The following is a 16,470-nucleotide window of genomic DNA, read 5'->3' as shown; positions in this document are numbered from 1 at the left end:
AGGATATACTCTTCGCGGTACACGTCCAACGCGTACAGTCTCTGGTCGGATATTCTTTATTATGCCTTCCCAGGCTGGTAGGGGGTTGTTAGACCTTTAGATAATGTGACAGCACGGTTGGAAGCTTAGTACGTAGACGAAGTATCGATTCGGCTATCTCTTAGAATCTAAAGGTAAAGAGGAAAGAAAGGAAGGAAGCGCCGAAAGGCAGGGTATATATACAGGCGAGCGGTCACGTGAGTATTCCTTAGCTGGCACGTGACTCCAGAACCGTGACAATAAAACTTTAAAATTTCTTTAACCGATCCACATTTTCAGCCGAGGCCAGCAACCCAACCGCTATGTAATAAGAATATTCTGATTTGTCTGGAGGGAGAGAATGGAGGATGCAGCTGGGTTGAGGTTGCCATTTCAGCAATACTCGAAGATAGTACCCAGTGTTTAGAACATCACAACATTCGATGCAACCACCTGAGCTGGTCCAAGTTCAGCCAGTTATTAAAGGATATAGAGCTCGACTTGGATCTCCACAACTCCAGAATCCAGTACGACGAGGGCGGAAGAAGGGAGCAAGTTTCTATTGGGAAACAATTCAGGAGAGCCATATCAGAATTGGAACGTCAAACGCAGTACCCACAGGATAGAAGAGTCAAGTTGAGCATGACACTCTACATTAAAGAGGATACGGTCGAGTAGGAAGGTGGGAGAATGGAGATGGTTGAGATATTAGGTAAGCAAATTCTGTGTGGTGCTAATGCACCGCGTGGGATCATGCAGCACAATATTAACTAACAAACCTTCCTAGATCCACTGCTTCTATCCTCTTACAAGAATGCCTTTTTCTTTTCTTGTTGTCTTTTCTCGTTGCATTTCCTTGTTGCGTTTCCTCGTTGCGTTTCTAGGCTAATCGTGTTGCTTCTACCCCGCTTTATGGATATCTCTCTCTCTCTCTCTCTAATGTTTCTTATGGTCGTATACTTTACCTTTCATTCTTACTTGACTTCGCATCTTGTGCTGATGTCGACACAGCTCCCGGTAGCCACCCGATCGTTCATGGTCAAGGTGGTAGTGGAGGCGGAGGAGGCGGAGGAGGTGATGGAGGTGATGGCTAACCACCCAATCGTTCCCTATACCGGCTCATGGGGTCATCAAACTGAGGTAATTTTCCTCTTCTTCGCCACCTTCACACTTATACTTATATGCTTAACACATTGCTTAACACATTGCTCCAGCGTCCACTTCCTTATACTGAACTGCTCGATCAAGTCTTTCGAATGCTGGATTCACAATGCGGCTTCATTCGACGAGAGGTGGAATACATTTTGAGCCACCAATCTACCTTCTCACAAAAGCGGGAGCCCCATTTATGGAAGGAAAACAACCCGGATTTCCCGAATGCATATGTCAAGTATAAACTCGGCAAGTCTACTTCTGCATCAGCAATGCTTATTCAACCTCTTGGAAACGAGAATGTTGAAGGAGAACAGTGTGACACGTGTAAGAAATCCATGGAGCAGGCCGCGAAAACAAGGAAGAAAGTCTCTTGCTAATCGAACTGCTTCGCTTACTGAGCTTGTGGTCCACTAGTCCCGTGATTGTGACAAAAAGAGCTTTATATAAGAAATAATTCGTTTTCATTTAATTAATAAAGAAATTACTAAATGCGTATTTTTGTCTTTAAAAATTTTTTTTTCAATTTCTTTAATTTAATTTATAATAAAGTTTTTTATACGTTTTTTTATTTTTCGCGTATTAATATTTAGTTTAATTTTCTTAAAATTTTAATTATTTATTTATTATTAGAAATAATAAATATTTTTAATATTTTCTTTATTATTAATAAAGAAATATTATTATATTCTTTATTTTTTTAAAAAAAAAAATTTTATATTATATATAAAAATTATGAAGATTTTTTATTTATATATTAATAAAGAGAAAATAAAGATTTAATTTATTTTCGTAAAATCTTTATTATATTAAATTAAATATTAATAAAGAATTATTAAACTCTTTATTATTTCTTTATATTATATATATTTAAATGCAAACATGTTGTGACAGCACGGTTGGACTCAAGTACGTAGACGAGGAATCGATTAGGCTATCTCTTAGAATCTAAAGGTAAAGAGGAAAGGAAGGAAAGAAGCGCCGGAAGGCAGAGCATATATACAGGTGAGCGGTCACGTGAGTACTTAGCGAGCACGTGACTCCAGAACCGTGACACATGTAATTTAGAAAAATATCGTCTATATAAAGAGCAGAGATTTCAAGTCTTTTTTTAACTTAATTAAATAAATTACTATTCTACAATATTCTACTCTAGTAATTTTAACACTTACAAGCACTAAGACCTAGCTCAGGAAATTATAGCGATCAATCGAAGACTTGCGCCGTAAGCACCATGTCCAACGAGATCGCTAACACAGGTAACAGCCCCTCTGAAAGTGCGCCAGGTACGGATTATGAGGGTAAAAAAGAATTCATTACAACGATCAACTCGACCATCAAAAATGCCGAACACGAGACCGGTTTTAATAATAAAGAAGTTGAAGATGAAGGAGAGTCTGATTGTGAATGGGCTATCTCTGACACAGCATTTGTGAAAGAAGAAAGAGCCAAAGAGACGGCTAGAAGAGAGAAAGACTATGAACACGCACTTAAGGAGAAGATGGAATGGGACGGCACATGTTAGTACAGTATATATATGTTATCCTGGCCACACCTAGTTCTAACTTGTTATTTAGATCATCCTGGAGTCGATGGAAATGATCTTGTTCAGTTCTATGATAAACATCTAGTTGTTTCACAAGATTGGTTCGACAACGACGAAAGTCTGATCTATTCCCACTTTGATAACCGCCGCTTTGAGGAACTCTGCCATAATTGTGGATAGAATAGTCGACACCAGATCTCACCATGGGGGTACACATCCCGGCTCAAAGTCCGTCACCTAAAGGGAGAAGCTGGCTTATGGGAAGCTGGCCCAAAGTGGTTTGTTAGAGACGAAATTAATAACGACTGGAATGGTTGTGCAAACGATTATAAAGCGCAACAGTTGGTCCATAGCAATTTCCCAAAAATGTCTCTCGTGGAAATGCATAGATTTGGAGAAAAAGAGGACAAATATGCGCTTACTGTTATGTCTCGTGCAAAAAAAATCGAATATACAAATATCGAACACCAACTCACCCCAAAACAAAAGGACATTTTTGCGAAAGATTTGGCAAACTATATACATAAATGGCGTAAACTTACTGCTCCACGGGTCTAAACAATAGATGGAGAACCATTTCGCGATTTCATTTTCAGATGTAATCATAGACCTTGCTAGGATGTTCTTTTTAATACAATAGAATAGTTAGAAAAGCTCGTTCCGGCATGGCGGAAAACCCTATTTCGTATGAAATATAATTCGTGGGATAACCGACCAAAAGGTCGATTTCCAGAGAGTTGGATAAGAGAAGTTAATGAAAAAATTGCTAAAGTTAAAACTGTTCTCCTAAAAGAAGGCGGATTATCAAATGAAGAATATGTCTTCATTTATGGCGATTTACATGGGCAAAATATTTTCGTCTTTGAAGAAATACTTAGAATCTACAAAATATCGGCTATTATTGATTAAGAATTTGCTGGCTATTACCCGTAGTGTACGTAGCAACAAAATAACGTTAAGTATCTTGCTGACAGTTTCAGGGGTTGAATGGTATTATGGTCGTCGCACTGGCCTTTTTCTTGGAAAATTGGAACTCTTGATGTCAAGCGAGAATATCACGGCGTTTTCCAAGATTGAGGACGAAATGGGCGAACTTATGTCAGCATTTCAGGCGCAAGGGGAGCAACTTTTCAAACATTCCCCGAATGACCGAAATTACTGGCATGGACGGCCTTTTTCCAAGTGTGCGCCATTTTGCACTTGGTATCGTTCAGACGATGCTTTTGCGCTGAAACTTTCGCGAGAAGTAACCTACGATGTGACTAAAACTTATCCTAATTATATAATTGAATTTGACAAAATGTGGAACAATCTTGTTCAGAGTGAAGGCCAACCTAATTCTCTAACAAAGCAATACACAGATGGGGAAATTATATGAGAGGAGTATTGTATGAGCCGATGGTCATGAACGGGACCCACTAAGATGAGATGGAGGAAGGAGTTTTTTGAATTTAAATTTGAGTTTAAATGTATTTTAGTTGCAAGTTATATTATTTGTTCCTCAATGTCTTAAGGGGAATTTACCTCGTTGCTATTTTCCATCTTTACTGAGGCTCAATCAATGCATTCAGTAAAAGCCTCTACACTATACCCATGCCAATCGGAAATAACTCAAAAAGGAAAGAGCTTACGTTACCAAGTTAGTTATTAGTATCAAGCGAGAGTGAGAGAGTGTTTGATCACTATAGAGTTCTTTTGACCTAAAAAGATTGTCTCTAGTTCCTTATGCTCTCAATTCAGGTTACAACTTCTGTATTTGATAGCACTCTCCTACAAGCTAGTACAAATCAATCGTCTCTTCCCTCAGAACCCTGCTGCTAGGACACCGCCAACTCTCCGATCCCTTATTCGCAAACTTCCAAACATAGTGGCATACCAAACAATCAACAATACCAAATGCAGCGACTAGGGAAGAGGCAATTGGGAAAATTTATTTTGGATACCATCCGGGTACTGCCACGTCAATTAGTCTCGAGTTGACAAAATCATTGAGATCAGAACTCACATTTTTGATTGCTATTGCAAACCAAGAGCTTCACTATCTCCTGGATGTCCCCGCTAAGATTTTTCACTTCGTTCCAATCCGTAAATGCCTGGTCATGGGTCAGACCTGCATGCTTGATAGAAAATTTCCGTTCGACATCCAATTGTCGGAAAATAATCCATAGCCCGGAATTCCTGTGCTCGCAACAAACCGCCACATTTCTCGTAGAACTAACAAGTTCCTTGGCAACTGTATCTGATACTATCTTTCTCTCTTCAGGCGTTTGTAAGTTGTTGAAATAACCAACATACCACACTGTGTCTTTACCATCCGTTCTCTTCGTAGGCAAGAAGCATAACTTGCATCGGGTGCACTCGAGCCGGCTTGGAGGAGGGGTGTGTTGACAGAACCAACATATCTTTGTTGCGTCCTCTACTCCTTCTGGGGGAGGATTTGTTTGTCTCTGTCGTTCTGGCCTCAAAAAACTTGACATGCGATCCATAGCTGTAAAGGGGGTAGAATCGGTGTAAGTGTAGTAGATAGAGCTTACAGACTTAATATTACGAGATGAAAAATCAGCAGACACGAAGGACTTTTAACTCTATTGAGGCTTGCATGCAACATCAATATCTATTGTACGAAAACAGTTTCTAACTTAAACCTGTTGTATTTTTCGGCCTTTGTTCTGCACAAAGCAGAAAGTAGAGAAGAAAGCAATTCGAGACTTCATGCAGTTTGAAACTTTTGGAGAGAAATAATTCAAATTCTTTTGATGCAATGGATTATCCCGTGTTACAGGTACAATCCAAATATGAGTCCGAGCTGAGTACGGTTGGTGTTGAGGAAACAAGAACAAAGAATAAGTGGAGTGATTCATATCAGCTCTTCTTTTAAAATAACCAAGAAAAGTTTTCGGGCCATAGTTCGCATTACTACAACAAAGAGCAAATTTGCCGAGATTCAAGTTACAATGACAAGACAAGTCTTGTGAACTTGGACGTCAGTCCCAGAAAGAACACAGGCTCAACTCAAACCTTTGATACTAGTTCGCAGCTGCGTCTCGAGGAGTGTTGCACCTCCTGCTAGTCGGAGGCGGGACCAAGCACTGCGGTCGTCTTGGAAAGTCGGATGTTGTTGTGTTGCATTTGAAGGTGGCAAGTACAATCCGTGGTTGCGAGGCATGTAGAGTGATGACACTTTTCTCCATGGTCTTCCTCGCCAGCTCGCGATGTCCCACCCATGTGTATATCCGTACATCCGCGCGGTGCACGGCCGCCTCGTACAGGTGCAGTCAGAAGTTCTTCTTGTCCCGCGTCGGTGTCGCTCTTCGTCAGGTAGTCGAAGAGAGTGGATAAGTCGGCGGGGACGTCGACGATGTTTGGCGCATGCCGCAGGCCATCGACGGGCGCACGGGCGTATAAAGGAATGCCACTTGTCCCGCTTGATGACAGCAGCGATCGAAAGACTGCTGCTGGAAAACGACCCCTCATCGAACAACTGCATAATGCGATTCACAGTCGATCGGTCAAAGCGACGAAGACAATTTCTGGCATAAAAGAGATCAAAGACTTTTGGAAAAAGGCTACTATATTATGAAGTATTCTCAAAAAATAAATTCCCACTCCGATTCTTCCAATTAGAACCACAAGCCCCAAGTTATAATCAGACACCCCCTAGACCCTTCATATATTTTCCCTCGCAATGTCCCGCTCTTGGTTCATAGATAGCTAGAACATAAAAAGGTCAAAAAAAGCTCCTTACTCCAGACTGTGTTGTACCTTCACTTCTTCTTTTGTTCTTAATCTTGGTGAAGGCTCATTGGCGGGTTCAGGTTCGGGTTCGGGTTCGGGTTCGGGGAAGGGAGATGATGGAGGCGGGGATGCATGGTGCGGGTTCTTTATTCCACAAATGCACTCGGGAGCGCTCTCGGATAACTGCTCGCCACATCCCTTATAGGCACGCGTTGGCATCGTAAGGGTACGAGGTATATTGAGCTTTGAATTTTTCTGTATAGTAAAGTTCGAAATCGGCTTCAGTTCCGAACACTCAATGATTTTATTCTAACTACGGGCGGAAGTTACGACATAAAGGTCGCACCTACTGATTATTCACTTTTTGGAGTATTAACTATCGAAAAATTTGCCCAAATACTTGAATTTTCTATGAACGCGCTGCAAAATCTTATGTACATTTTCAATAACTCTACATAATACATACTCACCTGTTACGGATCACTTGGATCACCCTGATCTGAATCGCCTGCAGTAATCGCCTGCCCCAATCGCCTGTGACAGGGATCACGTGAGCATCTGGGTAGCCTCCACGTGATTCTCCCTGAGAACGGATCGGGCTTAGGGCGTAAGCATGTTTCACTCTGGCGTATATAAGCTCTGGCTCTCCCACTCCCTTCTTCCTTCCTTACTTTTAGATTCTAAGAGATAGCCGAATCGATTTTTCGTCTACGTACTGAGCTTCCCACCGTGCTATCACAGGAAGGCCAATTTATGTTGAAAATGCTGATGATAACGACTTTTTTAGAGCGCTTTGATTGGCTAGTTTGGAATCTCTTATTATTGGGAGAATGGCGAATTTAAGAATTAGATTTTGATTTTTGTAATGTACATAGAATTTTGCAGCGCGTACATAGAAAGTTCAAGTATTTTTCGATAGCCAATACTCCAAAAAGTGAATAGTCAGTAGGTGCGACCTTTATGTCGTAACTTCCGCCCGTAGTGAGGGTCCCGACTTGGGTCCTGACACGAAGACCCTCATCACGATATTTTCTAGGCTTCCCAAAGTTGACACCTTAAGCGTGTTCTCTGAACAGTGTCCTTGGCCTAAAATCGAAACAGAACTTTGCAAGTTCTGGACGAGAATGTTGGCAGAAAACCGCCCGTTTGCGTACCATGTTCAAAATAGAAAAGCAGCTTGGGCGCAGTATCTCGGCATCATAAAAACCTTCAGGGCTATCAAGTCACCGATAAAAAGACTGCTTTTGGAAGCCATCCCGCTGCAAACTTTCGAAGCATTATCTTCCTGTGCAAATAAGAATAGAAAATCGAATGCTTCAAATGCTGAAAACATGAAGAATACGGACTTTCCGATAGACTTCCAGGAGTTTCTTAGCAAAATTCAACATATACACATCGGAGTCGTTCAGGATACATTGGGCCCGGATCGAGCTAGCTTGGCGTCTGGAACCGCTGGCTTGTCCGGCTTTCTGGGGAATATGGGGAATCTTGAAAGCTTGACACTTCTATAGATAGATAGGGACAGCTGCCTAAGCGCTTGGGAGACGGTTAACTACTTGACCTGTTGGGAAATTTTCCAAAATGCCCTCTACCAGAACACTTGGCGAAAACTCCACACTCTCAGATTGGAAGACTTCCGGACCTCAGACAAACCACTTAAACAATTCGTCTTTAAATATTCTTCTACGCTTCGAAGGTTGTTTTTCAAGAGTTGTTTTCTAGGACGCAAGGAGAGGGGCAAACAGATCTCCTCATGGGGTTCGCATCTGCTAAAGGATAATTGTCGAGCCATGCTGGAAGAGCTAAGGGACAACGCGAATCTTGATCAGATCGAGATACGTTTTAACGTTAATAAAGGTAGTATCGATTACACGGGTTGGCACTACCGGGAGGACGCGTGGGATATCTATGATGCAAATCAGGTACTTTTCGCTAATTTTGTCAAGGGCCAGTGTCCGTGGCCGATGGTTGAAGATCATCCCGATCCTGTGCGGTGGCATGATAGATCCACAACTTTGTGGACTAGAGTGCAACAGGACGAGTAATCGCCTAGCTTAGAACAGCTCAGATCAGAAGACTGACTTTCTGATCGTAAGCCGCGACGCTGATAGGACTTGGTCATCAATGAGACAGACTTGGGAGAAGTTGTGCTCAATGCATACCATCCGTCACAGATATTGGCTACTCTCAACACACAGAGCTTCCAGCATACCTCAGCGCACTTGTTCCCGGCTCTGAATATTCCATTGCCATGCGTTGACTCCATTCTTTTTCCTGCCCTTCACACAAGGCTAGCGTCTTTCACCAATGTCGACTCTCACACAGCTGTTCTTGAATGATTACTGTGAGACTTTCTACTATTGAGAAGATATAACTCCAAAGCGATGCACATGAGCTCAGTAAAAGAATCACTATCACTGAAGATCACATCTTGTCCAGTTGATACGTCCTTTCCTTTGCAGCGCACTGTTCCGTTCGAAAATTCTTGCATAGAGAACACTCACATTCAAAAACATGTAAGTCCGTAGTAGTACTTAGTAACTTAGCAGAGGAAAGTAATTAGTCAAAAGTCCTGACTCCTAAAGGCCATATGTCCTCTCCTCACGACCGACTTTCAAACTTCAAACAGCACTCTTCTCACCATATTCCATTCTCTCCTCCTCCATACCCTCAGTAATACCTCCTCGCTTCGTGCTATGCTCTGTAACTTCTAGAATTCTCTGATCCAACAAACTGTCACCAGGTTTCGTCTTCCATGGCTTTGGTCCTCCTTTTCTGAACATGAGCTCAATTTCTTCAAGTGTCTTGCCTGCTGTCTCTGGGTAGGTGAAGAAGGCTTGGATCGCAGCACCAAAGCAGAGAGTTCCGAAGATGATGAAGAGTTTCCACGAAATGTTCTGGAAAGCAGCTGGAATGAAGAGGCCGATCGCAAAATTGAAGAGCCTGAAAGCATGTTAATACATATGTGGAAATAAGGGTTAGGAGTATTCACCAGTTTGCAACAGATGCAAGTGCCATGCCGGTGGCTCGAGTCTCCAAAGACCACACTTCAGCAGCGTAGACCCATGCAATTGGAGCGAGCGTGAGAGAGTATATCAAGACCAAGATGTAGCAGAATGCGATGACAGTGTATGCTGGCGAACCTGTTACCTGGACCCTGACGCTCAGATTGCCTTTCAATCCATCAGGCAGATATGTGCCATAACTTCCAAGCACACCTCCGACAACCATCATGCATATCCCCATTCCAACTGCGCCATAAATCTGTGAAGTGACACATCAGTCATGTTTTTTATCGATTTTGATATCAGTCAACTTACCAAAAGTGGTCGACGACCAGTCTTGTCAATGAAGAAGAATGTTGCAGCTGTTCCGATGATGAAAATAGCGTACTGCACTCCTGAAGAAACAAGACCAGTGTTACCAGTCAAATTTGCCATTTCAAAGATGTAGACAACATAATAGGTCATGACGTTGGCCCCACTGAGTTGTTGCCAAGCTTGGACTGAGGTGCCAGCAAGTGTTCGTCTCCACATTCCATTCTTGAAGAAACGTCTCCATCCCTTCTGACCTTCCCGCTCGGCCGCCAGAATGGTGGTGATTTCCTCCCATTCTGCGACGACAAGAGGATCACTGATGTTGCCTTTGGCTTGGATGTCTGCAAGGATTTGGATAGCTTCCTTCTCTCGTCCTACTTTGGCCAGCCATCGAGGTGATCTTGGGAGGAAAGGAATGCCGAGCATAAGGAAGATAGCTGGGACGAACTGAATAGCCCAAGCAGTTCTGAAGGATGCCGTTGGCGTATCTGTGATGAACGAGCAACCATATCCAACGAAATACATGATGAAGATACCCCACTCGATCGCCCATTGCTGAATAACGATAATCGAACCTCTGGCATCTTTTTTCGCGATTTCGGCAAGGTAGACAGGGACCTGGGAAGAGGTGATACCAACACAAATTCCATTGATGAAGCGACCACAGATCAACATAGGAATGCCATTACAGGCAGTCTGAAGGGCCGTTCCAAGGAGCCACCATATACAGGCGAAAAAGATTGCATCTCGACGACCGATCTTGTTGGATACTGGTCCAGCGATGATTGCTCCAATCACAGAACCACCAGCCAGTCCAGCACCGATTCCTCCTTGAGTGATGCCTTGCGGGTTATCGAAATAGTCAATGTATTGTTGAGTCCCAATGATGGCTGACATCGAGGAAATATCGAAACCAAACCTGCATTTTTATTAGAAATTGTTTAGCTGATGATGACAGGGAAGACTGACAGCATGCCACCAACCGTCGCAATTGATGCGAGGAAGTAGACATTGGTAATCTTCGGGAAGTGAAAGAGAGCATTCATAGTGGGCAACTAATGTAACACAACTGAAGAATGGATGCAAAGGAGAAAAACAAAAGCAATAAGGACTTTGGCCCACGGGCGCATTATATACGAAGTTACGTTTCCCAGTTTTTGCCATCTCGCTCTCTCCCCTCTCTCCTCTCCGCAACCCCAGTCAAAAGAACAATCCACATACCACATATTCTCTCCATGACTTTGCTTCTCGATCGTGATTGGTGCGCATATATGTTTTTTGCAGTGACGTTGAGTTCTGCCAAGAACAGGAAAGAGCCTCGCTGGAGCGGCACTGCGGCTCCGTAACGTGGGGATCTTCAAGGTTAAAGTGGAAGGATCATCGCTGACACTTACATACTTGCCGAAACTTAACGATTAACAACCGTTAGCGATCGTCCCATGGGGAACTCGAGCAGAGCTGTTTCATGTTAAGCATTTCTGATAGGAGCGCATAGTCGGATCAGGGAGTGACAGGTGCGGAAGCTTCGTGTCGAATATCCCTCAGTTTGACGTTATTGGCTCCTCGGCTTTTGAGGAGAGGAGGATATGCGAGTTGTCCCTCTATTCGCCTTCGATGATTCTCACATTGGGTTATAACTCAATAAATATCATCGAGGGCTTGGCGATCGAGAAGATGCGCCGTATCTAATTATTCGCATCTTTCAACTACACACGACTGTACGAGCCAGATTCAGCTTGCAGCTACCTGTTGAAATTCTAAGTCAAAAATCGAAATTTGATCGTGAAGAGCTGTTGTCCACTGAGGAAGTCAATTTTAACAAGTCCATTCAGCTGAGAATCAGCCCTGATACTTTGGAAACCTCGGAAAGAAGTGAAATTATTTCGACTCGAATCAACTTTATCCTGCATTCTGTCTTTCTGCGATGTGCATTTCAGATGAAATACTACTTGCATCTTGACCTACATAATTCCTCATGCAGCGGCTCTTGCAACGGTAAATGTGTACCTGGGTTGTCCTTGGGTAGACCTTGCAATCATAGCAAGGGGAGCCCAACGCCTTCTCGTAATCCGTGAGCAATGGCACGACTTTTGGTATGATATCCACGTATGCCTCAAGAATTGAGCACTTCGAGATTGCATGATTCTCGGCCAAATATTCTTGGAATAATTCCGCCTTTAGAAGCCTGACTTCCTACAAGTAAAGCGCGCTCACGTGGAGCCCCTTTCCCCCCGCTTAGCGATTTGACTGCGTCCCCATTTTCTGAGGTATCAATGTGCTAAAGCGTCTATTGTACTATCTTCATCATGTTCGTCAGATTCGTCGCTGGAGCTTTCTGAGGAGTGATCAGGTTCCAGTGGCCGTCCGAGTGGTTTCGTGGGGAAGGACGGCCTGTGCATCGGTAATCTGATAGCCTCGAAGGTTTTTACAATGTCGAGATATTGTGCCCAAGCTGTGGTTTAAGGGTACTAAATAAGGCTCCACGACAAGAATATGGAAGTTTGGGTGCTGATGAGGTTTTGCAACGAAGGAAATCAAAATGAGAAGGAGCGTTGTGAAAGAAAGTTTCTCGGGATCGCACTCGAGAACAGCGAACAATGTAGTGTTTTGTCTCCTTTGGCCCTCTGTGCATCGTGTCTGCTGTCAGTCTTGTGTGATTCTGTTATAATGTCGAGTCCTCCCCTCCTCCTCTCCGATGCTACGATCAAGGTTCGCACCCTTTTCAATGCTCTGCAATCTCGCCTCCAGTCTTCTGCCCGTGTCGATATACCTTCTCATTCAATTCAAAAATGCTACGAGACTCCTGATGCGGAGGCATTACCAGTTCTAGAAGAGGGTTCTCTGCTGGGAGATGCTTTGGAAAAAGGCGGTGTTGACTTGTTGGACAATTGGTGGATGACTGCGATCCATACGAGACCTTGCCCAGATGCCTTTGTCAACGCCATATATATTCATTACTTCAACTCCAAAGATGGAGTCATTGTTGTCTGGGATGTTGATAAAGAATGCGACATGAATGCGAGTATTGACAGGCTGCAATGGTCAGACCTATTGTTTCAGCATTGGCAGCAATTCTGCATTTGTCAAGATGGTGCAGTTTGGGGTCTTCGCTTCCTCGCAGTTAAGCACGTCCAGAACCCAGATACCAGTTCTGTGCTCAGTTCAATTCTGGGTAGTACCAATGACCAAGATACAGTGCAAAAAACTTTCCGACCAGGGCACGAGAGCTTTTTCGCACTTCTTGGTACACCAAATCTCAAAGGTGTTGTCCGTATGTTGACGGAGCATTGTGCAGGTATTGGATATAAGAATATCCACAGCATACAAGTCTTGAAGCAACGGAACGCCGCTTTTGATTTTCTTCTGGCCTTAGAGCAGGCACCTATTCCAAATGAGCGCCGTCCATCCGTTCAGGAACCAGATCTTCGCCAAGGAAGGAAGAAGAACCAGCTCAGCAAGAGCAAGCAGAAGCGACTCGAGAGGAGAGCTTAAGCATAGAGTAGCAGAGCAACCGCGGATATGCGCGGTATATAAAGTACATATCCAGGCCAGCTAGCCTGCCAATACAGCACGTGTCGTTAAATCCAGGGGTAACAGGTGGCGCTGACCTTTGGCCGCCGCAAGGTGGGCCCTCCACGAATCCTGGCTCCGCGTACGCCGGAGGGTGTCAACACTCGCAGGATAAACACAATCCCGAGTGGCTGAAGGATTCAACCCGGATTGCCAATCCACATACTCCTATAGTGAAGTTCAACACTGTCTCAATGACTCTCCTGCTTCGTCTCTGCGGTCCCCAAAGATGAAGATGTAAGGGATCACACAGGACTCGAACTAAGTCTGTTGTGAAACATTGGTGCTGGGCTTCGCGTTCCGTGTTTCGATTGCACAGCTCAAGTCCCAAACCCAGTATGGAAGACGAAAGACCCAATGGGTAGCCCAATTTGGTTTTAAATTGTCAATCATTTTCAACAATCCGAAGGTCCTCAACCGCCCAAAACGGTTGATTCTAGCACGAGGTTATAGCACTGGCAAGGGAGTGTGCTGATCAACTATAAACCGGTCTTTTGACAAAATATAACGATTTGTCGAAAAGCAATCCCATTTAACGCTGCCTTCCAAACCTGACGGGAGATGAAATGATCCTCGGCTCCAGCATGTCTACGCTCATGTATACCTTGTTACTATGTTGCATTTTATACCCTTCTCAGCTTCACCTCCACCATCATTTCGATCTCGCCGTCTTGTTTGTTCTTGGGCAGAACTCAACCAAAAGATAGTTCAATCTCAAATCAGGTCTCATCGTGTAAGTTGGATAGCTTGTTCCCAAGTCTCAAGCTTTCAGCTGGAGCCTCTGATTGAACGATGAGTCACAAAGACAACTATTCGAGACTTTGGAAATCGTACCGGTCAATGAGGGTCCAGCAGCCGTAACTCAACACAAATCTTTCAACAACCTCCTATCGATTCTCGGAGCACTTTGCAAAACACGGCAGCTTGAAGATGGTTTTTCTACTTTTAGAGACAATGCCTTCAATATCTCCAGAACCGCTTAGCTCTGATTCTCCATCATCAGGAACCTTCGTTGCAGATGGACGAAGCTCAAAGCAGATTACATGCTGACATTGAACTTGCGAAAATTAGGCGTTTAGGCGACAATATTACCGAGTGAGTTGAAAAGCTGCCTGAGGACACTACTTGACCTACCCTTGACTGTCTTTGGATTAGTGGGACGAGCACGGCTTCCGTTACAGTACCTCATGCTTCTTTCCCTGCCAAGATGCTCTGCAATAGAAAAAGCATTTAGAAGCCTCGACAACAACGTTGGTGTTACAAAAGACCTATGAGTTGATCGGGTACCCGGAAGGCGAAGTCGTTCAGATCAGCACCGTATCACCCAACGCTTCCTGGTCAGAAGTCTTCTTGTGCAGCAGCAATCCGAATAAACAGATAGCGTCAGCGTGCCCGGAATACCCCGTCTCACCAAATTCATATTTCAGTTCAGGGTAATTCGACATGATCCAGCACGGATTGTTCCTGGAGTTTTAATTCCACGACCGGGCGTCGGATAATACGGGCTTATTGCAGGCCTATAGATCCTGACGATGGTAATGAGCTAATGCGAATTAGTACGGGAAGAGTGTCATGAGCTACCTAGGTATATGTCATCCAGAGCGCGGCTCGGTCCGTGAACGGCACAGACACAAACGCCCTATTTCAACTAGGACTACACTACTTGCAATGTAGACTTCGCCATCAAACTATCAAAAGCCTCTGAACCTTTATCACAACTTCAGCAGCATCGACTTTATATCCCTGCTTTACACCTGAATTTCTACCAACATCATCAACATGACTATGTTGCAAAAGGAGGATCCATACATGGCTCGAAAGAGAAATCCAACCACAGATCAGGACATAATATACGCCCAACGCAGGAGCGATGAGGGATATCACAGATTCCTTCTCGAAAGAAGAGTCTTTACGTTACCGCTGATACTTCCAAGCCTCCCTCGTCTCCCGTACGTTGAACTCTTCGACGTCCAAGACTGCTGCAACAAAGCAACAGCCATATACTGGGCAGACTATCGACAAAAGCAGGCTTGCAATCCAACATATTTCACAATGCTAATCAAAGCCTTGAATGTCATCTATCCTCAATGGTTTCTTGTTGACGGGCACCACACTGATATCGAATATGGGCGTTTTGTCGCCAAATTCATCAGACTCCAAGATGCTGAAATACGTCAACAAACTGTCGCTGGTGTTCTGAAGGTTCATCAAGAACTGTGCGAGAGGGTCATCACTCCCGATCCTCCCATCGAAACCATAGAGTACCAGCATTGGACACGATACTCTAAATTCTACTTTAATATCGATATCAAAAATCGTATATACTACAGACTTCGACCTCTGTTCCAGGCCCTCGTCATATATGTCGAGGATATAGAACACAGGTGTCATGAGTTACCGGTGAAGCTAATCCGCACGGGATTCACAGATAGCCTCAGCGCGCCCATCGACTTCAACGACATCAAATCCGGAATCTTATCTCAAAATGAGGACGGAACGATCGTGACTGTTCTCCTCCAAACAGCTATCAAGTTCGTCATGGCGCTTGATGAAAGGGAAAGAAAGGCACTTCCCAGAAAAATCGATGAAGAAGGCCAAGAAGTCATGAGAGTTCGACGACTCAGTATCATGAGGGAAAGGATCAAGACACCATATAATGGTCCGGAGCTTACTGGACCGCCGTCTTCATGGGTTGATACGTCGAAGTTTGAGACTGTAGTTGTGCCGTTCTCTCATAATTCGGAGGTGCATGCGAGGATCATGAGAGGAGAGTTGCCAGGCACCCATCCAGAGACGTATTGAGGCATGATAATGGACTTGGCATCGTGTTCTTGAAGACAATAGTCGAAAGTGGTCAAAGTTGTTCATTGTGTTGTGGACCTGGCAGGAAAAAAGAACGCAGGTAGCAGGGGATGATTCCATAGTTAGTCCTAGGTACGGTATAGAGTATGAGAGCAGAATTTGAACCACTGCGTGTATGCATGAAGATCCGCTTATTGTAGTAATTGCGTCTTGGATGAATATTCCAAATGATAGTCAGTGCCCTACAGTACGGCAGGCTTCAGGTCCTACAGACCAAGCATCAGCAAAGCGCGCGAATCTCGAATGACGCGCAAAAGGCGCAAGATGCGC

At 44.0% G+C, this 16,470-nt stretch overlaps 4 protein-coding genes across 4 annotated transcripts; 3 read left to right on the top strand and 1 right to left on the bottom strand.

The window, feature by feature from the left end:
* Positions 1–332: 332 nt before the first annotated feature.
* Positions 333–1,550, top strand: LY89DRAFT_721225 (uncharacterized protein; the record flags this gene model as incomplete). The annotated part of the gene is made up of 3 exons (XM_018218624.1): positions 333–730; positions 806–1,158; positions 1,233–1,550. The coding sequence occupies exons 1-3, from the start codon at positions 709–711 to the stop codon at positions 1,548–1,550; spliced, it is 693 nt and encodes a 230-aa protein (XP_018068478.1). The 5' UTR covers positions 333–708.
* Positions 1,551–9,072: 7,522 nt separating this feature from the next.
* LY89DRAFT_753616 (general substrate transporter) lies at positions 9,073–10,814 on the bottom strand (the record flags this gene model as incomplete). The annotated part of the gene is made up of 4 exons (XM_018221282.1): positions 9,073–9,394; positions 9,444–9,715; positions 9,772–10,687; positions 10,738–10,814. The coding sequence occupies 4 exons, from the start codon at positions 10,812–10,814 to the stop codon at positions 9,073–9,075; spliced, it is 1,587 nt and encodes a 528-aa protein (XP_018068477.1).
* Positions 10,815–12,379: 1,565 nt separating this feature from the next.
* LY89DRAFT_753614 (uncharacterized protein) lies at positions 12,380–13,260 on the top strand (the record flags this gene model as incomplete). Its single annotated transcript, XM_018221281.1, has 1 exon — positions 12,380–13,260. The coding sequence occupies exon 1, from the start codon at positions 12,436–12,438 to the stop codon at positions 13,258–13,260; it is 825 nt and encodes a 274-aa protein (XP_018068476.1). The 5' UTR covers positions 12,380–12,435.
* Positions 13,261–15,123: 1,863 nt separating this feature from the next.
* On the top strand, positions 15,124–16,140 carry LY89DRAFT_737115 (uncharacterized protein; the record flags this gene model as incomplete). Its single annotated transcript, XM_018220217.1, has 1 exon — positions 15,124–16,140. The coding sequence occupies one exon, from the start codon at positions 15,124–15,126 to the stop codon at positions 16,138–16,140; it is 1,017 nt and encodes a 338-aa protein (XP_018068475.1).
* Positions 16,141–16,470: the final 330 nt, after the last annotated feature.

Source organism: Mollisia scopiformis, assembly GCF_001500285.1.
Source record: "Mollisia scopiformis unplaced genomic scaffold LY89scaffold_18, whole genome shotgun sequence".
Lineage (NCBI taxonomy): Eukaryota > Fungi > Ascomycota > Leotiomycetes > Helotiales > Mollisiaceae > Mollisia > Mollisia scopiformis.
This window is presented reverse-complemented; position numbering and strand designations above follow the sequence as displayed.